At 39.7% G+C, this 19,873-nt stretch overlaps 1 protein-coding gene across 4 annotated transcripts; it reads left to right on the forward strand.

Annotated features, from left to right (window-relative positions):
- Positions 1 to 276: 276 nt before the first annotated feature.
- On the forward strand, positions 277 to 16,347 carry SAMD7 (sterile alpha motif domain containing 7). 4 transcript variants are annotated; one of them, XM_087965333.1, is made up of 9 exons: positions 277 to 414; positions 3,617 to 3,720; positions 5,372 to 5,492; positions 6,835 to 6,971; positions 8,555 to 8,633; positions 9,435 to 10,117; positions 11,407 to 11,528; positions 13,683 to 13,793; positions 15,995 to 16,347. In XM_087965333.1, exons 2-9 carry the CDS (start codon positions 3,618 to 3,620, stop codon positions 16,217 to 16,219), a joined length of 1,581 nt encoding a protein of 526 aa, XP_087821459.1. In that variant the 5' UTR covers positions 277 to 414; position 3,617; the 3' UTR covers positions 16,220 to 16,347. The 4 variants fall into 4 exon arrangements, with proteins under 4 accessions (XP_087821459.1, XP_087821462.1, XP_087821460.1 ...); XM_087965334.1 differs by lacking the exon at positions 277 to 414 and having other exon boundaries at positions 3,635 to 3,725; XM_087965336.1 differs by lacking the exons at positions 277 to 414; positions 6,835 to 6,971.
- Positions 16,348 to 19,873: the final 3,526 nt, after the last annotated feature.

The raw sequence follows: 19,873 nt of genomic DNA on the forward strand, positions 1-19,873 counted from the left end.
CAAATAAGCCACTGTGATCATTCTTCCACAGCGGACTGCAGAATTTCTGCAACAATTACTATTTTCTGTGAATGCATTAAGGGCTTTGATGGCTGTTAACAGCTTAACAGGTTAAATATCAAAATAGGTTTATCAGATCAGTGGGATGTTTGACTTATAATTACATTGTTCTGTTTCTGCTGGCTGAGGAGATGATGTGGGAAAAGAGCTTCTGATGTCAGAATCAAGAGGACTTAAAAGTAAGGATAGAGAGTAATCCAAATAAGCTGAGTTTGGGTTTATATCAAAGTCATTGTTCAGAATGTTTTGACTTTGCAATGCCTTTTCAATCCTGCCAACCAGAGTGAATGCACAGATCCAGCATTTTTCTATATACACTTCACTGGTTTCAAAACGAAGGTAGTGACAACTGCTGTAAGTATATGCAATCAACCATAACTTACATGTGGGACAGCCATGTAATAACAATGTCAGTAATTTTAACATAGTCTCAGGAAAGTGTTTATTTCACATCAGGGACTGTAACAGAGAGGCATTTCAATCACATTAATTTTTGTTTGATTATTACAATGTCTGTTTATTAAACAAATTGATATAGCTTTGCATCTACCAGATGACCAACAGAATGACTATACTTCAGGATTATTTGTAGCTCTCATTTTAATTATATGTATTATTTTTCATGATGTAAACCAGCTTGATGAAATGAGAAAAGATGTGGAATGTTATTTAACACAAGCAAAGCAGGTGTATAAATATTGTATTTCTGCTTGTTCTTTAGGTATTCTAATCTTTTACCTTTAACCTTTAAAGTTTATACAATATATTTGGAAGCAAGCTTTTTTAGAACTGAAAGTAAAATATTTCAGACACCATTGTCTGTTCTATACTAATTAATTTCTTCTAAACCTCTGTCCTTTTTAGAAGGCTTTTGAATTCCCTGCAAAGAAGGATAAGCTTTTTCCATTGCTCTTGTTTTTTTTCTGATATGAAAATATATATTTTATTCAGGCTAACGCTACTCAGCTAATAAGGGAAGTTTTAATAATTATAAATATTATTTTATTATTTTATTTTATTTCAAACTATTTTGAGTACGGTACTAATGCTAATGGCAAAATAGGGTATAAATAAATTAAATGCATGTCTGCATGATGACTTGTTGATTATAGTACATGACTATTTTCCACAGGCATTAAATATACCTAATTTATCTGGATTTTGTTCTAGCTATAGTGGTTTAAACACATTAACTCCAGCATGTAGAGGGGCAAGCAAATCCAGATAGCGAGTCTAAAAATGTTTGGTTCATTTTTGATGGATTTGGAGGTTGGGAGTAATTTAACAAACAAACAGCAACATTTCACATCATAGAAGCCTTGCAATTTGATTCCCACCTTATTTTGCCATTTTTTGGAAACGTCTTACAGGTATGATTTGGCAGTCCATTTTTGGCTAGTTTTCTACAGACCTGGAGAAGTTCCCTGTTGTGAATCGATAAAAAGTAACTAAGCCCAAATGCAAAGCAGGTTTTGAAAGCCTGCACACCTGATTGGTCCTTAAACAACGAACAAGGATTGGTCCATAACAAGTCCCTGATTGGCCAATATTAGGACACTTCTTATTGGGTATTAGTTGAACTTGTTGCACATATTATTGGTCAATAGGGTAGCAGCCAACCCTATAAAAGGGTTACTGCTGCCCATAGCCTTGCTCTGTTCTGTTCTATCTACTGTTATTAAAGAGTTGAAGTCACTGGTCAGATGTCTGGTCTCCATTATTCTCCAAACTTAACATTCCCGGTAGGAACTTACCTCTAGATCCTTTTCCTACCACACATTTCTAAATTGTACCATTCCCATTATACAGCTTACTGTGATGCATCTAAGGAAAACCAAAACCAAACTGTTTTAAATAAACCTTATAGGTGCATGTGTTACATTGTGTTTGTGCATGTGCATACATACACACCACACATGCATAACCTAATTATTTTCTGGGTTGCTGCCGAAATGATTTCTGAATCCATTTAATTTAATCTAATTTTGTAGGTTCAAACAACATACCAAAATATAAACTGCTTTCATGAGTTCACAGAACGCGCTAGGTTAAAAGATAGTTGGCTACTTTGTGGGTTCAGTATGTTGTGAGTTTATTTTAAAAATTTACTTGCTTTAATTGCTGCATCGTCAACCCCAAAGCATTGGTCTCTTCACCTAGTGCTCTCTATCCAAAGAGACAGAAGATAAGGATGCCCAGTTTTCTTACTTGATATTTTTTGTACCAGTAGACCAAGAGAATTAAACCAGTAGACTACCAAGGATTGCCCTATATTATAACTTCATAAATGGGCCTTTAGTCATCTAAGTAACCTCTCCTGGTCCAGTGTGCTGTTGGCTAAAGATTAGGTAGTTGAAGTCCACCACAGATGGAAATTGCCAGGTTGGGAGTATTCATTCTGCAGATTCCTAGTTCCCAACAACAGTTCAGTGAGAACAATTAACCAGTGGAACAGTTTGTCTCTAATACAGGGGTTTCCAGTTTTGCTGGCTAAGGAATTCTGTTTTGCTGGCTAAGGAATTCTGGAAGTTGAAGTCCACAAGTCTTAAATTTGCCAAGGTTGGAGACCACTGCTCTAGAAGGCAGTTAAAACTCCCATCCTTATACTGAAGGACAAGATTTTCAAAAATTTAAACGTTTATTTCTGACCTTTACTTGTACACAATTGCACTTGCACCAGCCTATTCTTTATTCTCCCTTGGTTTGCAAAGCATCATTAACTGTACACAGCTAGTTTTAGTCCGCAAAGATGTCATACTTCCATTCTTTGCTTAACCAACTGTGACGGAATTACCAGTGGATGAATGGTTTTACCTGCTGCCAAGAAGGGTTTGTTCAGGGTAAAACTCTAAAAGGAGTGATTAACTTGATTTCATCCCTATAATGTGCTGCACTGCTAGGATTTACAGAATAGGATTAGTATCGACTCCTACATGAAGCCAGGCCGTGACAGCTGGCACCTTTTTCATGTTTCTCAACCTCAGTAGCTTTAAAATGTGTGGACTTCAACTCCCAGAATTCCCCAACCAGCATGCAGGTTGGAGAATTCTGGGAGTTGAAAGCTGCACATCTTGCAATTGCTGAGGTTGGGAAACACTGTTTTACTTCACATTCTTAACTATTTCCTAATCTATAGAGAGAAATATCAAAAAATGGAAGAGTTCTTTTCAGTTACTTGTTAACTTTACTGTAAAAGTCCTATTGAAAGACTGGAAATAATGCTGAAGGTTGGAAGAGGATGTGGGCAGTCAAAATTAAGTGACGGGGCTTAATAGATAGAAGACAGTTCTATTTTTATGGCAACCTGCAGACTAAAATGCCAGGGGTTTTCATGTGTAAGATGCAAACAAGGAATTTAGTCTTTTTAGACACTATTGATAGCTCTAACAATGTCCCATCAATGCAGAGTTATGGAACAAGGAAATGTGTAGGGTCTTTTTTATATCGGCTGTATTATATTATTTATATTCCTCTGATGTTTGGGTTATAATTGCTTTCTCTCAGCACATTTCCATTTCACTGATTCCTGGTGATGATCAATTGCATTCTTCAACAGCATGAATCCTCAGGATCACATGAGAAAAATAATAATCCTTGGGAGGCAGAGAAGTGTGGAAGATGGAGCCTTTTACCAAATTGGAAGTAGCATCCCACCAGGTGGTAAGGTGGAACAAATATACGTTGTGATAGGAATTTACATTTTGCCATATGGTCCAAGGCACTACATTTTTCCAGATTAACAGCTGCATTCCTTTCCTTATAAATAAACTTTGCTTTTAAGTTATGCCATATATATTATTATATGTGTAGTTGTGGTTTGTTTTACTGGACCTATTTGTTGGAGTTACCTATTTGTTGGAGTTTGTTTTTATTGATGTATGCAGCCCATGGTCATACAGTTTTTTTAAAAAAAGGTGAAGTTTTCCCTGACCAGTCGTGTCTGGCTCTAGGGAACTCATCCTTGCTTCTTAGCTGCGGGAGCCAGCATTGTCCAAAGACATTTTGATGATCAGGGGGCTGGCACAACTATACACCGAGGTGCATGGAATGCTGTTATATTCCCATCAAAATGATACCTATTTATTTACTTGCATCTGCATGCAACTGCTAGGTTGGCAGGAACTGGGGCAAGGATGGGAGCTCGCCCCATCACACAGTAGTAGTAGTTGGGTCTCAAACTACCAACCTTCCAATCAACAGCCTAGTGTCTTAACCATTGGGACGCTGTGCTCCCTATGAGTTGGGTAGTATAACCTCTAATCCAGTGTTTCTCAACTTTTCCAACTTTAAGATGCATGGGCTGGAACATTTTTGCTGGCTGGGGAATTCTGGGAGTTGAAGTCCACACATCTTTAATTTGCCACAGTTGAGAAACCCTGCTCTAATCTAATCTATCAGCTCCAGGATTCAGATCAGGCTTCTTTCTCCCACCTTCATGTTCTAACAGATTTTCTTTATCAACATGTGGCAGGATTTGGACTCAAAGTTGTTAATTTCAAATTTTGAAAGCTATCACAAAAAACAACCATCCTGCTTTCCCATCTGTCTGATTTCTTTCAAAAATACCATATACAATAGATAGAATCAATGGAGGGATTCAAATTTTTTTACTACCGGTTCTGTGGGTGTGGCTTGGTGGGTACGGCGTGGCTTGGCTGGCGTGGCTTGGTGAGCATGGCAGGGAAAGGATACTGCAAAATCTCCATTCTCTCCCCACCCCACTAACCTGCTTTCCAGCTCCATTCTCCTGTGCAGGGCAACAAAAGAAGACCCAGCCAATCAGCTGGGACTTGGGAGGCAGAGAATAAATGGGGGCGGGGCCAGTCAGAGGTGGTATTTGCTGGTTCTCTGAACTACTCAAAATTTCCACTACTGGTTCTTCAGAACTGGTCAGAACCTGCTGAATACCACCTCTGGATAGAATCCAAAATTATAATATAAAGACAGTTATCTGGGATCCAAAACGGGCCTCATGGGGACTCCTGGGAGGGGAGGGGTGGGCAGGGCCATCCTGGGGAGGGATTTGCCAGTTCGCTGAACTGGCCGTAAAATTAATTACCAGTTCGCCCGAACCAGGGAGAACCAGTAGCAGCCCACCCTTGGGTCAAAGTTACAACGTTGCTGAAGGAAAGGGTTTATGAGCATTCCTCAAAGTTCAATAAAACTTTCAGATAAGAGATTTTAGGTAATGAAGGGAAAAGTTTAGGAAGCACTGTGTTAAAGCCAGCATCATGAATGAGGCCCAGAAGGAAAGTCAGAGTGATGTCCTGAAAAAACGAGAGTTAGCACAATATTATATGATTTGTTTTAGATCTGAGGCAGCAACAAGAAATCCTAATGAGGAGCCAGTTCATGACAGGACACCCACCATTAATGTGCCAGCATGGAATGCAGACAATTCCTTCACAGTTGGAATCTCGGTTTGTGGAAAGGTACTCCTAGCTACTAGATGAAAGAAAAGATGTTGTCTGTATATAATAGAGCATGTAGAGCAGAGCTGGGGAATTATGGCCCTTTTATGACTTGTGGACTTCAATTCCCAGAATTCCTGAGCCAGCCATGCTCATGCTGACTCAGGAGTTCTGGGAGTTGAAGCCCACAAGTCATAAAGGGTCCATAGTTCCCCACCCCTGGTGTAGAAATAAGACAAAACTTCAAGGACACCTTTCCTTAAATTGTTTCCTTCAAATGTATTGGGCAGCAGTGCCAACAATTACCAGCCAACATGTTCAATATATCTGAAGTCAACAGAGGTAGTCCTTGATTTATGATTATTTGTTTAATGACTGTGAAGTTATAACAGTGAAAAAAGGGGTTTATGACCGGTCTTGCACTTAAAATTGTCGCAGTGTCCCTAGGATGACATGTTCCAAATGTTGGCGTTTGGCAACTGGCATGTATTTACAGGGATTGCAGCTTCCCAGAGTCATGTGATAGCCATTTGCAACCATCCCAGGGAGCTTCTGACAAAGTCAATGAGGGATGCTGATTTTGCTTAACACCTTGTTTAGTGATGGAAATTCTCATCCCAATTGTGGTTATAATTTACACTACTTGTAAAATCTAAATTCTGTTCTAGCACTCTTTTCACTACAGACTGTGTTTCTCAACATACTGGCTGGGGAATTCTGGGACTTGAAGTTCACATATCCTAAACTTGCCAAGGTTGAAAAATACTGTTAAAGATACTCTTTTCTTCCAGAAAAGGTTACCTATTGGCTCCACAAGTGTTTCTTTCCCTGTGTGAACAGTAGCCATACATAACTGTCAGATCAATTTGGAATATGGTTCCTCCTCAGAGCGGAAGGACAAATAACAAAAATAGTGGGCACACTTGTCACAATACAAGCACCATGCCCTTTGGACATATATAATGATGTTGCTCACTCATACCAAAGAGACAGAACGGACAGCATATGCTTTCATATTTTGATCCAAACAACTCCATTTGCCTACTTGTTTTTTTTTTAAATGTTAAACCACTAATATAGATGTTTTGCTTAAGGCTTTAAAATGGCTAATCGACATTTAGTCCTTGATATGTACATTAAATCCAAATATATTATCAATTTTTAAATTCAGGGTCAGAATTACTTGTGAAAATGGTCAGGTGGGTTTTTTTTATACCTACAACTTTCTGTTTCAAGATTCTCAGTACTGTGCATTATAGGCTGTTTGCTCTCTTTTCCTGATTCATATATAGGAAATTTCTTACACAGAACTTCAGTGTTTCCCATAAGACACTTTCATTAGCTGTCTTCTTTGCTTTCCTAGCCATTTGTTACCTACATCTGAGATCTTGGCACCAGCTGATCTCAGACAGATTCATGTGGCTTCCACTCTTGAACCTCCCACCTCACAACTTGCCAACTTCCCAAACTTATTATCTAGTTGCGTTTCCCAAGGACCAGGTAAGAAAGAGAGATATCATAAGTAACTACGTAAGTAAATAGTCAGTAGCAGTAGGAAAACTATTGATGTCAAGGCCTGATTCAAATTTCTCTTTTGATCTGAGTCATTTTTTGAAGAGCTGAGTTGATTGTGTTAAACAGTAGGGGTGTGCATGGAAAAACTTGCACTGAGTCTCTAAACTGATTAAAGGCCCCTGATTTCATTTTGCGCATTAAATAGATAGCAATAGCATTTAACTTATATACCACTTTACAGCCTTCTCCAAGCGGATTATAGAGACAGCATATTGCCCCCAACAATCTGGGTCTTCATTTTACTGATCTTGGAAGGAGGGAAAACTGAGTCAACCTTGACCCAGTCAGGATCGAACTCTTGGCAGTGAGCAGTGAGTTAACTTGCAACACTGCATCCTAACCACTTTACCACCATGCAGATAATAATGTTAGCCTTGCAAGAAGTACAAGAAGTACATCTAGGAATACTAGCCCCATCTTTATTGTAAGGTTTTGTTAACAGAAGCTTATGAGCAGGAGTGGGATTCTACCAGTTCGCACCTATTCGCTAGAACCGGTTGTTAACATTCTAAGCAGTTCGGAGAACCGGTTGTTAGAAGGAATTACTGGGCTAATCCTGTAAGGAACGCAGGAAGGAAACATTCTGGTGTTGCTTACAGAAACTGCCTCTCCATTAACTCTTATTACATTCTTGGCAGGACTAGACTTCCTGTCTCTGGAACTTCTCTGGAGTTTTTTTTTCCTCCTTTGCTGGTACTTTGCTTGTGTGGAGTGGTTTCTTCCGAATCATTTTCAAAGTATGCATAGTCATGTACGTAGCTGCCAGCCTCACCGAGTACATCAAATAAGAATCACAACCAAGGGAGCTAATTCTGCTTTATTGTAAGGTTACATTAACAGAATATTGCTAATCTATCAGCATATTGAAAACCAATATTGGAGCAGATGAAAGGAAGAATTTAAAAATTATGCTGAACTAACCAGCCATAGTTTCTTCAGTTCGGAGTCATACAGGTGGTCCTCAATGTATGACCGTAATGGAGCCTGCCCTTTATGATTGTAAGTCATGACAATCATAAAATGGATCACCCATGTGAACAACCTGCTTTAACAAACTTTTCTGTAGCAGTCATTTAAGTGAACCAATTGTTCGTTGTGGGCCATTTTTCTCCAAAAAATGAAAGTAAATGTCAGTTTTCAACAAAGAAGTTGTAAAACGCAATTACAGGACCATGAAATGCGGCAAACAATCATAAATGCCAATCAATTGCCAAGCACCCAAAATGCAGTCATGTGACTGAAGGAGGAATGAGCATAAGAACTTTAGAACTGGGTCATAAGTACTCCAGGGGAAACCATATCGTTGAATGATTGCTAAGCAAAAGTCCTAAGTCGAAGACTACCTATACATATTAATCTGGATTTGAACTGGATTTAACCTTGCGTCCTTAACTGTAAGATTGCACTGTGGGCTTTTTCTTTGTTTATGAATATTAATCCAGTTTTAAACAAGTGAATGATGCTAAAAGTAATCTTCAATTATGTTCGTTCATTCATTCAATTACTAGGATATAGTTTCCTTCAATCCGAATCAATGGAAGCAGTAGCCAAAAGACAAGAATTGGTTCAGAAACAAAATATTGCCAGGTAAAATGAACTAAATCACAATTATTAGAATTTACATGCTAAGTCATAATTTAAGGCTTATCACCTAGTTTGTTGTTTGTACGAATGTTTACACCAGCGGTTTATTCAATTAATCCTGATTAAACAAATCATAGTTAGAATGTCAGATAGCTTATAGGTCAATTAGTTACTGTCATCCAAACTGTGGTTATATGGATGGTATTGCTATTTAAATTACAGGCAATCTTTCTATATTTTCATCTTTGTCCATTGGCTACTAGTATAAATCTATCTCTTGCTGCATTATATAGATTTTGTTAACATGATTATTGTGGTATGTATCTCAGGAGGTAGTAGTATCTAGCACTTTGGCTGGATTCCTAAACTAGCCTTGATTACTATTTGGATGGGAGACCACCTAGAATTTCTTGAACCAGACGCTAAACAGGGAAGTCTAAAAAATATTTCTGTAATCCTGCTTCCATATTGTTGCTGGAAAACTTCATGGATGGATCCATGTAGACATCAAGAATTTTGCTGTATTCAAGGATGTTTGTGAATGGATGTGTGTGTAAATGATGAAGTGTGGGTGATCTTGGTCCTTGCCTACTTCTAGTAAGTACCCTCTGAGGTTATCAGTGGGGTAATGCAGTCCTTTGATTGAAAAAGATTCAACACTTTTCATCTCCACAAACTGTATGTCTTCAAGGACTCAATTTTTACCTCTACGATGCCTAACGTTCCAACTTTATATGTTGTAACCTATTGGTAGATAAAGATTTCATTTTCAGTTATGGTGTAATGCTTATGATCCTTACTTAGGATGGAAATGAGTGCCATATTTCAACAAAAAGAACTCGAAAAAGCTCAGCGAAAAAGTCTTCTAAAACTCAGGGGCTTTCTCCCTTATCCTGATGTCCCAGCTTGCTCTCCTAGTTTTCAAGAAAGTCACTACATTCCTGAAGGCCACCTCTCCAATGGCCTGTATATCCATCAGACCACCCTCAATGAACTTCAGAGGAACGCCACGTTAATGGGCAGAAGCTCCTACCCACCTCTCACCATGCTTCAAAGGGAAAGGGTCCATCGACCAAGCAGAAGAGCTGGGATTCGCAAAGCTTCTCGTTACCAGTTCAATCATGGAAAGTACCCAATGGAGGATAGGGACACAGATCTGGCTTCAGTGACTCTCAGTGAAGAAAAAGACGATAAGAAAGAAAGCAAAGTGGAAATGCCAAACAAGCCTGCAGAAGCAGAACAAGAAGCACATGCAGAACCATCTGCAGCTGTCCCCAAAAATGAGAAGGAACATGAAGGTGACTTGCAAAAGAAGTTGTGTAACCACAAAATGCCTAGTGAAACAACCGACGGCCACAATGGAAATGTGAAAGATCTTCACAATTCTTGCTTAGTCTTTAATAAAAAGCATGCAGATCCATCAAAAATCACACTCTCTGCTCTGACAAGTGGCTTTTCCATGCTCAATCAACCTCCGTTATCTTTTGGTAAGTACTAAGACATGCAGGAGGATATCATGTCCCTCCAGATATTGCTAGACTGTGAGCCAAACAGTCCCAGGTGGAAAAATGCTAGGAATTGTTGAAAGCATCACAGAATCACAGGTTCTCCATGTCTGCAATACAACCTGGCATGAAAACCAAGGTACATATATTTCATGCAAACTGTCAGCGTTCCAAGTAATGCACCCATAGAACTCTGAGGCAGGCAGGTTCCTCAAAGAACAGTTTTGTTGTGTAGGTCATATTGGCACAATTGGTGAAAGCCGACTCTAAAAGTTCCCGCGGCTTTCACCTAATTAAAAGTAAGTGTTTCCCCTTTCCCCCAAGTCACTGGTCATGCTGTCCAATCCAGGAGCTGGCTGGTTGCTTGGTCATCACCTCCTGTGGCCAGCTACCTGTGGGAATGTCCTTGGGTTCCCACAGGGAAGTTTTATTGTTTTGGCTACAATCCCATCTAACTATTTCCCACCCACCTCCTCTGTTGTGTGGCAGTCCTGAAGCCTCCAAGATGGCTTCAGCCAGGATCACTTCAGGGTTGACAGAAACTTTGTGTGGTGATCATAAATCAATGCATTCTACTTGCAAAGAACCCTCAGGACTGTAACACAGAGGAAAAATACGGGGGAGGACAAGGTTTAAAATCCTTTTCCAGTGCAAATCAACTTTTCACTGCAATCCTGCTTCATGAAGAGAAACAATATTAGGATTTTACAGGACTCAAGTTCAGTACTGTATAACAGGGGTTCCTAATCCCTGGTCCATGGTCTGGCACGGGTCTGTGGCATGCCAGAAACTGGGCTGCGCAAACAAGCAAAGCCCTGTCCGCAGGATGCAGGAAGCATATGAAATCATGCCCCTTGCAGTCCGTGAAAAAACCTCTCTCCAAGGAACTGGTCCCTGGTGCCCAAAAGGATGGGGGACACTGCTGGTTACTACAATTAATCCTCCACATGGAACCATTCATATAACAACCATTTGAAGTTGTAATTGTATTTTTTTTAAAGTGACTTAAGACGGATTGTTGCACTTATGACTCTCACAACATTTCTCATGGTCCTGTGATCAAAATTTGGGACCTTAGCAACCAGCATGTATTTACAATAGTTGCAGCATCCTAGGGTCATGTGACATTCATTGGCAACCTTGATCTACCTGTATCTTATTTGGCCTCCCCTGTGTAATATAGATTCAATATTTTGTTATATGCTCAGAATTTTCTCAGACTTCTTTGCTAGTCGCTAAAAATAAAAATGATTTTCCCCATATTCTCCTAGCCCCTCCCAGACTGATTTTAAATGGGGAAGAAATTTCATCTGCTGAAGATATTCGCAAATGGACTGTTGAAGATGTATACGGTTTTATCAACAGTCTCCCAGGATGCTCTGACTACGCTCAGGTAATCATGAACATTAAACAACTGCAAAATGCTCAGGAAAGAGTTCCTTCTATTTAACCTAATTTAAATAATGCTGTAATTCCATTTTGCTTAACATATATTTTGGATATGTTACTGCTTTTAGTTATTCATATACCAGTACATCAATATATTACAGCAGTGATCCCCAACCTTTTTACGCCGCGGCCCGGTATCGACATCGCCGCTATCTTGTTTTGATGAAAAAGTGCTCCGGTGAGCTTTCTACCCGGAAAAGCTCACCGGAAGCACTTTTTCATCAAAACAAGATGGCGGCGCCCAGCAAGCCAGCGACCTGGTAGGACTTGTTCCACGGACCGGTACCGGTCCGCGGACCGGTGGTTGGGGACCCCTGTATTACAGCATATTATGTAATGCCATGCTGTAGTTGTCTATTCTTAATGTTGTCTAATACTGTACTAAGTATTGTACGGAGATATCAATGGAGGTGTTCAAAAACAGACTGGAAAGCCATTCATCTGGAATGGTATAGGATAGTCTGCTGGAGCAGGCGGATTGGACTAGAAGACCTCCAAGGACGTTTCTAACCCTATTATTCTATGGTGGGCTGTTTTTTTTTTTTTTTTTTCTCCATGAAATACAGTGTACATGAAATCCCCTCAAAGCTGGCCATGGAGACCGGAAGGTTTTTGGGTTTACAGAGCATATGGAAAAATACCAAAAGGAAACGTATCTAGCAAGAAACAACAAAACATGGTTTTCAAATACAAAGTATTTCTCAAAATGAAAGACTGTTCATACATGAAGTGCCAAGGAAGTAGGAATAACCAAGTCTGGTTGAAAGTGATAAAAGAGTGGGGGAATTGTACATAGGAGAGACGACATAGAATGGAGGTGTTGCATGAGAATAGCCATCTCACCCTGATTCTTCTGGAATCCAACCTAGTCAGTCCGGGGTAGGCAGACATGGACGAAAGTAAGTAGGTTTGCGAGTGAATCTTTTTAGTTCATAAAATTAACAATGAGACACTGTAAATCTGCATTTGGATATATGTGCCTCAGTGTCAGGCCCGGCCAAAGAAGACAAAGAACATAGCCAAAATTCAGTTCTTATTTTGTTTGCACCAAGAGACAGAATCTTGCCAGACTAAACCTACGCTACTCTAATCCTAATAGATACACCCAGGGAGATTCTAGGGATTGGCTGTCCTAAATCTCTTCCTTTTTCTGATCCAATTCTGGGCTCTGTTGTTCCTTGTCTCGCCCCCCTCTTTCCTTGGAATATGCTCCCTCCTTCCTGGGAAACTGCCACTTCACTGTACTCCATGATACCACCAGCCCCTTTATATACACATTCCATCACACTACATCTCTCCAGAAATTAGGTACAGGTAGTCCTCCACTTACAAGAGTTCATTTAATGACCATTAAAAGTTAAGGCATTGAAAAAAGTGACTTACGACCATTTTTCACACTTATGACCATTGCAGCATCCCCATGCTTATTTGTATTCAGATGCTTGACAACTAACTTACATTTATGACAGTTTCAGTTTTCTGGGGTCATGTGATCACCTTTTGCAATCTTCTGACAAGCGAAGTCAATGGGGAAAACCAGACTCACTGAACAACCGTGTTCCTCATTTAACAACTGCAATGGTTCACTGAACAACAGCGGAAAGTCATAAAAAGGGGCAAAACTCACTTAACAGATTTCTCACTTAGCAACATAAATTTTGGGCTGAATTATGGTCACACCTGTAAGCTGAGGACTACCTGCACAAGAAATAGCATTCAGTGGATCCTGCAGAAAAGCAGAGTTGAACTAGATAACCAGAAAGTTTATTTTCAGCTCTATGGTGCATGAGTCTAAGGCCCTCTTTCAGTATATTTAGAAAAGCTCCCTCCCTCCTTGTCATAGGTCACATTGTCCACTAAGGTGTTTTGGCATCTCCTTGGTAACCTCTTCCAGTCTCTGGCCAGCACCTATTGGGATGACCTTGGTTCTCAGGAGATAGTAAGTTGTTGATGTCTGGTCTGACATTCCAGAGTTCCCTCCTCCTCCGAAAGTGTGTCAAGCTGAAAAACAGAGAAAATGGCTGCAACAGGCCCAATCCGTTTCAAAGTTGACACATTTATTGATTCCATGACAATATTTACTTTTTTGTTTTTAAAGGTATTTAAAGATCATGTGATCGATGGAGAAACCTTACCGTTGCTTACAGAAGAACATCTTTTAGACATGATGGGGTTAAAACTTGGGCCTGCTTTAAAGATTCAGTCACAGGTATAGTTTGTAGATCTTCTGAAATTCCAAACACTCAACAAACGAAAACTACAGCACTTTCAAGTATATACTTAATGTTCACTAAGTTTGTATATGGGTTTTATTATGGGTTTTATTAGCTTGCTTTTGTTATCTGGTACAGGTAGTTCTCAGCTTAAAAACATAATTGGGCCTGGAATTACCATTTAAAAAATTATGCTGGTCATTAAGTGAGTCATCACTTGACTAACCCGATTTTACAACTTTTTTGCAGCAGTCTAGTGAATGTAATGATGGCGGCAGTCATTAAACGAACCCATTGTCTGCAATGGACTTTTTTTATGGAAAGGGGAAGTAAATGTTGGTTTAACTGTTGTTAAATGAATCACTGCAGTTGTTCAGTTAGTAACCAGTTTGTTAAGTGAATCTGGCTTCCCCATTGACTGTTTGTCAGAAGGTCACAAACGATGATCATATGATCGCAGTAACTGTCATAAATGTAAGTCAATTGCTAAGCATCCAAATTTTGATCACCTGACCATGGGGATGGCTGCAATGGTTGTTGTGTGTAAAATTGCCATAAATCTTTTTTTTTTTCAATGCTGCTGTAACTTTGAATGGTCACCATATGAATTGTTGTAAATCAAGGCCTGTAAATTGCAGTAGCATTTTCTTTGTGTTACAGTTAAAATTCACAAGCAACAGGAAGGCCATCATGGTAAAGTAGCTACTATATGTGGTGCCATACTTCCAATATGACACAAACATGTCTTAATGATAGGAAACCAGGATGACAAACATTTCTTAATGATAGGAAGCCGGGATGACAAACAATTATAGCAATGATCCAACCACTATTCTCAAAGGACAGTTCTTCCATATTATCCTTCATTAGCTGACTTCATGGATTTCACGTATTAAATATTGCACAGAATATTTTCTTTCATTATTACTACACAATAAAGAGGGTAATAATATACTATGATAAAGACTCATTAGGGGGCACTGAATAGTGAAAAGCCCCTACCATATTGAGTGTTTTGCTTCTTTTAAATCTTTAAACAACTGTACATTAAAAAAATAATAACTACAGTCTTTCTCCCGAGTTTGCAGTTCGAATCAACATCCTCCATCTTGCTTTTACATAGTATTTTGATTTCATTTTAATTGTTAAGCAGTTTTTTCTCCTATCTTTATCCATCCTTCCTCTCACTGTTATCTATTCATATCTGTTATAGTAAGAATAATTAAACGCAGCTCAGGGGAATATAGTGAACAAATAACAGAATGCAACACTTCTTATTTCTTATAAAAGGTGTCAAACCAGTTCTGGAGAAATCTGAGATATATTTAGAAAGGGGAAAATGCAGAAATAATAAGATGAAATATTCCGTTAATTTGCTGTTTGAGTTGCAATGGGCTCCCATTGGGGAAAAACCAGACAGAAAAGCTTAGATGTCATATAGCAATGTCTCCCAACCTTGGCAACTTTAACTGCATAACAGAATTGGAAGGGACCTTGCAGGTCTTCTAGTCCAGGGGTCCCCAACTGCGGTCCGCGGACCGATACCGGTCCGCGGAACAAGTCTTACCGGGCTGTTGGTTGTTGGCGCCGCCATCTTTTTGATAAAAAGTGCTTCCGGTGAGCTTTTCCGGTAGAAATCTCACCGAAGCACTTTTTCATCAAAAAGATGGTGGCGCCAGCGCTCGTGAGCTTTTCCGGTAGAAAGCCATTTCTACCCGAAAAAGCTCACGAAGCGCTGTGCCGCCATCTTTTTGATGAAAAAGTGCTTTCGTGAGGTCACCGGAAGCACTTTTTCGCAAAAAGATGGCGGCGCCCAGTTGATGTGTACTGGGCACGGCGCCCAGCTGATGCCGGTACCGGGCCGCGGCATAAAAAAGGTTGGGGATCACTGTTCTAGTCCTATCCCCTACCCAAGCAGGAAACCCTATACCATTTCAGACAAATGACTGTTGAATCCCTTCTTAAAAACCTCCAGTGTTGGAGCATCCACCCATATGTGGAGTTCAATTCCCAGAATTTCTCAGCCAGCCATTCTGGCTGGGGAATTCTGAGAGTTGAAGTCCACCTATCTTAAAGTTGTCAAGGTTGGGAAATCTTTCATATAGAGATGGTATACAGTTGTATTAACTGACAAGTTTAAGACAGCAATGTTATTTTAAAGTATTTAAATAAATAAAAGTGTTTTTCCCCTCTAAAGGTGTCCCAATGCCTGAGAAATATATTCTGCACGATGAATATTCCCTTGGCTATGCCTAACCCACATGCAACCAGCACATCTTCTGAGCCTTTCCATGATGCTGTATCCCATCTTCCTTGCGACAGTGCTCATACTATTCTGGCCAGTCCTTGCACTCATGATCCTGAAACTTCAAAAACAGTGGAGCAAGTGATTTCAGAAAGCACACACAATAATCTGCTCTAGCTGGATCACCAGGAGCCATTGTCAAAAATCTTTGTCAAAAATAAAAAAAATCACTGTCAAAAATAAGGGGGTCAGCTTATTTTCCAAAGCACCAGGGGGCAGGACAAGAAACAATGGATGGAAACTAATCAAAGGGAAAAACAACCTGGAATTAAGGAGCAACTTCCTAACAGTGTGAACAATTAACCAATGGAACAGCTTGCAATTCAGCAATTGTGGGAGCTTCACCACTGGAGGCTTTCAAGAAGAGATTGGACAGCCATTAGTCAGAATGGGGTAGGGCGTCCTGCTTTAGCAGGGGGTTGGACTAGAAGGCCTTCCAAGGTTCCTTCCAGCTCTATTCTACCTAAAAATGTTGAAAATCAGTGGATTTGCCAGCAAAGGATATCACAGGCTATATAAACACTTATAAGTGGTTAATGAGTATTATTTATTGCATAAATATTGCATAAATAAGAATTCACTAAAATAAAACGATAGAATCATTCCTCTGCCGTGAATTTGGTTTTCATTTTTAATGGTGCTTTGCTTTAACTGCTTTGTTGTTGTTCTTGATCTATGACAATGCAAGATTACAAAGAGGCTGTCAACTTTGAATTGACCCTAGCCGCGGCCATTTTTCTGTTCCTCAGTTGCCACACAGAGGGGGAAAGAGGGAAGGAGGTTGGAATGCATTACTAGACACAACGAAGAGCTTCCTCATCAGAACCAAGGTCGTCTCTACTGACAACAGATAAGGTTGGGGAAGGAGTGCCTGAACAGCCTGCCAATTAACCCATTTGGCCAATGTGACCTGTCACACTTGGGAATGGGGTTATTTCCTAGTTTAATTATACTAAAACCTCGGGCAAGATTTAGATTTGGTTTTCCATTGAAGTTGTGCCGAAATGATGTACTCATTAAAGACCTTTGAGAAGGAGCCAAGTCTCAGAGTTCTGATTTGCTTGAATTCATTAAGAGGCCTAAATTTATATGAAAAGATGACCCTTGTTTTGGGGTTTCTTAACTCTGCCCCCCACCCCCCGCTCTTTTCAGTTCACATTCCAAATCTAGAAAGACTTCCAAATTTCATACTTGTATCCAAATCTGTCTATCCACCCATAAACAATGCTGACACCGACACAGAACGCAGTTGTAGAAACAGCAATTCCATACTACTTCATTGTAAACCTACAATAATAAAATCTTGCAAGTCTGAATGCACTTCCTTACCTCTCATCTCTCACCACAACTGATTGAAATAGCTAACTGGAGGAAGAACAGAACCACTGAAAAACAGTGCATTCAAGCCCAATCCCTATAGGTAGTCCATAGTAAAGTGCCATGGTCAATGGTATCAGAAAAAAAAACAGGAAGGTAGGGAGTATGTTACTTCATCCAAGGGTCACAAAGGTCATCCAACGATTAATAATGTCTCTGTTCCATAGTGTGATTCCCTGCTTGAAATGACCCAAATCATCTATTTTTAGAGGTGCTCCAAAATTGGTCTGCCACTGTTGTATCAACGTTTCCTAGACATGGGAGGCTGGAGACTGGACAATAATTAACCAAAACCTCTCATCCACAGATGGCTTTTAGAGAAGGAAGAACACCAGAGCTTCTTGCAAGACTGCTGTTAATCCACCTGCCCACCCAGGGGGTGTTGACAGTTCATTAGATCAAAGTGGCTATTTCTTCATTCACTTCCCTCAGCAGCCAGGAAGGCAGAGATGCCAAAAGCGGATGGCAGATAAAAATCTACTTCCTTGAAGCCCGCAACTAAAAGAAGTCTCAAATAACATTGCAACATTGCAGAATCTGCACATAGAGTCAAGACTTTGGTGAAATCTAAGCCACTTTATCTGTGCAAATTGATCACAACGGTGGGAGAACATCATGCAGATACTTCCCCCAAAAAGAATTGATTGCTTAAGTAAGGCTACTGGATGACAGCCCAGTGACACACTATGGGAGAAAACTGTCTTGGTATAGGCCTGAACTTACCTGCACTCAGATCTGCTTCTTGTCTTCCTCTATCTGCACTTCAAGCATCATTTTCAGTATTTCATTTTCTAGAGCAGCTCTAAAAACCAAGCTACCAACTAGGGACAGCCACTATATAACCACGAAGGATATACACACACAAGAATTACCAGAGTTAGTTGCCTGATCAGGTATTTTGAACAACCCAACACCTAAAGGCAAAAGTTCTGTACTATCCAGAGACAAATTCTAGTAGCTCAAGAAGTGATCCTGACAAGCTGCATGATGATTGGTGACAGGTACCCCAAGCTTGTCTCTACATCTCAATCTAACATACAGGCACTCATATTCTGCTACTTCAAGACAGCATCTCTGTCCACTGAAAAAAAGTATAATGATCAAAGACACCTCCTGGCCTCCAAACCTAGCATCAATATTGCTGAAGGGCCCAAACCTTGGCATGGAAGATCTCTGACAAGACTTGTGTTGCCCTTGACCATTCAGATTTGAAAAATACATATCAGGTATGCCTTATCCAAAACTATGTTATGGAGGACGATGAACTACTGTAGACAGAGCAGGTATTAACCACCAACACTTTGTATCCTAAGACATCAGTATTCCAGCCATGTGGTTCTCATCATGAAGCTACTAGTTTGGAAGTCAAGATAACCACAAGCTTGGAGATCTCCCTTCCCCAGCAAGGGCCTACCTAGTGTTACTTGCCATAATGCCCTCAGCCCAACTCCACCAGCATACAATGACTTCTACCACCTCTTGCCAGGAGCGATCCACACTGCCCACCTCACTGTAATAAATTCTTGCTCAACCAATCCAAATCCAAACAGACATAGACTTACTTTGCTATATAGACTTATTTTGCCTGAAAGTACAGTGAAGAATATGCAACATTTATCCTTTTTTAAATAGCAATAGCACTTAGATTTATATGTCACTTTACAAGGCTATACAGCACTTCTAAATTGTTTACAAAGTCAGCTTATCACCCCCAACAATCTGGATCCCCATTTTACCACCTCGGAAGGATGGAAGGCTGAGTCAACCTTGAGTTGGTGAGAATCAAACTGCTGGCAATTGGCAGAGTTTGCTTGCAATACTGAATTCTAACCACCGTGCCACATGGCTCTTTAAACTACAAACCCTGTAATAAAACAGTAGAGGTGACATCATGGATGAGCCTGTTATGTAAAACTTCACCAAAATTATCTTCATGCTAAATGTAAAACTATTATGAATAAAATCAGAACATTTTTGTTGGAAAGTTAAGCAAAATACAAGTTAATACTTTATAAAGATTAACATATACAGAATGATCTTAAATTACACATCTGTGTAATCCACAGGTTAAATCTATAATCAATCAAGCTGACTTGGAAAACAATGTTTTCCTGATACCAAACTTCCAGTTTGAGAGAACTGATTAAAATTTATTTATTTATACTTGAACTTTATTATTTTTTATAAATAACTCAAAGTGAAGACATACAGTACCTATTACTCCTTTCTCCTCCTCTTTTCCACAACGACAGCCCTGTGAAGTTGATTGGCAGATCATAAAGTAGTATATGCAGATATTTTCCTCACTATTGTTTACTATGCTATAATAAACCACCATGAACATTTTCTAAGATCATGCAGCGAACTCCTTGAAATTATCTTTATCAGGATCCA

This window comes from Notechis scutatus, chromosome 4, assembly GCF_049901735.1.
Source record: "Notechis scutatus isolate UNSWTSFEM ecotype Mainland chromosome 4, rNotScu1.2, whole genome shotgun sequence".
Lineage (NCBI taxonomy): Eukaryota > Metazoa > Chordata > Lepidosauria > Squamata > Elapidae > Notechis > Notechis scutatus.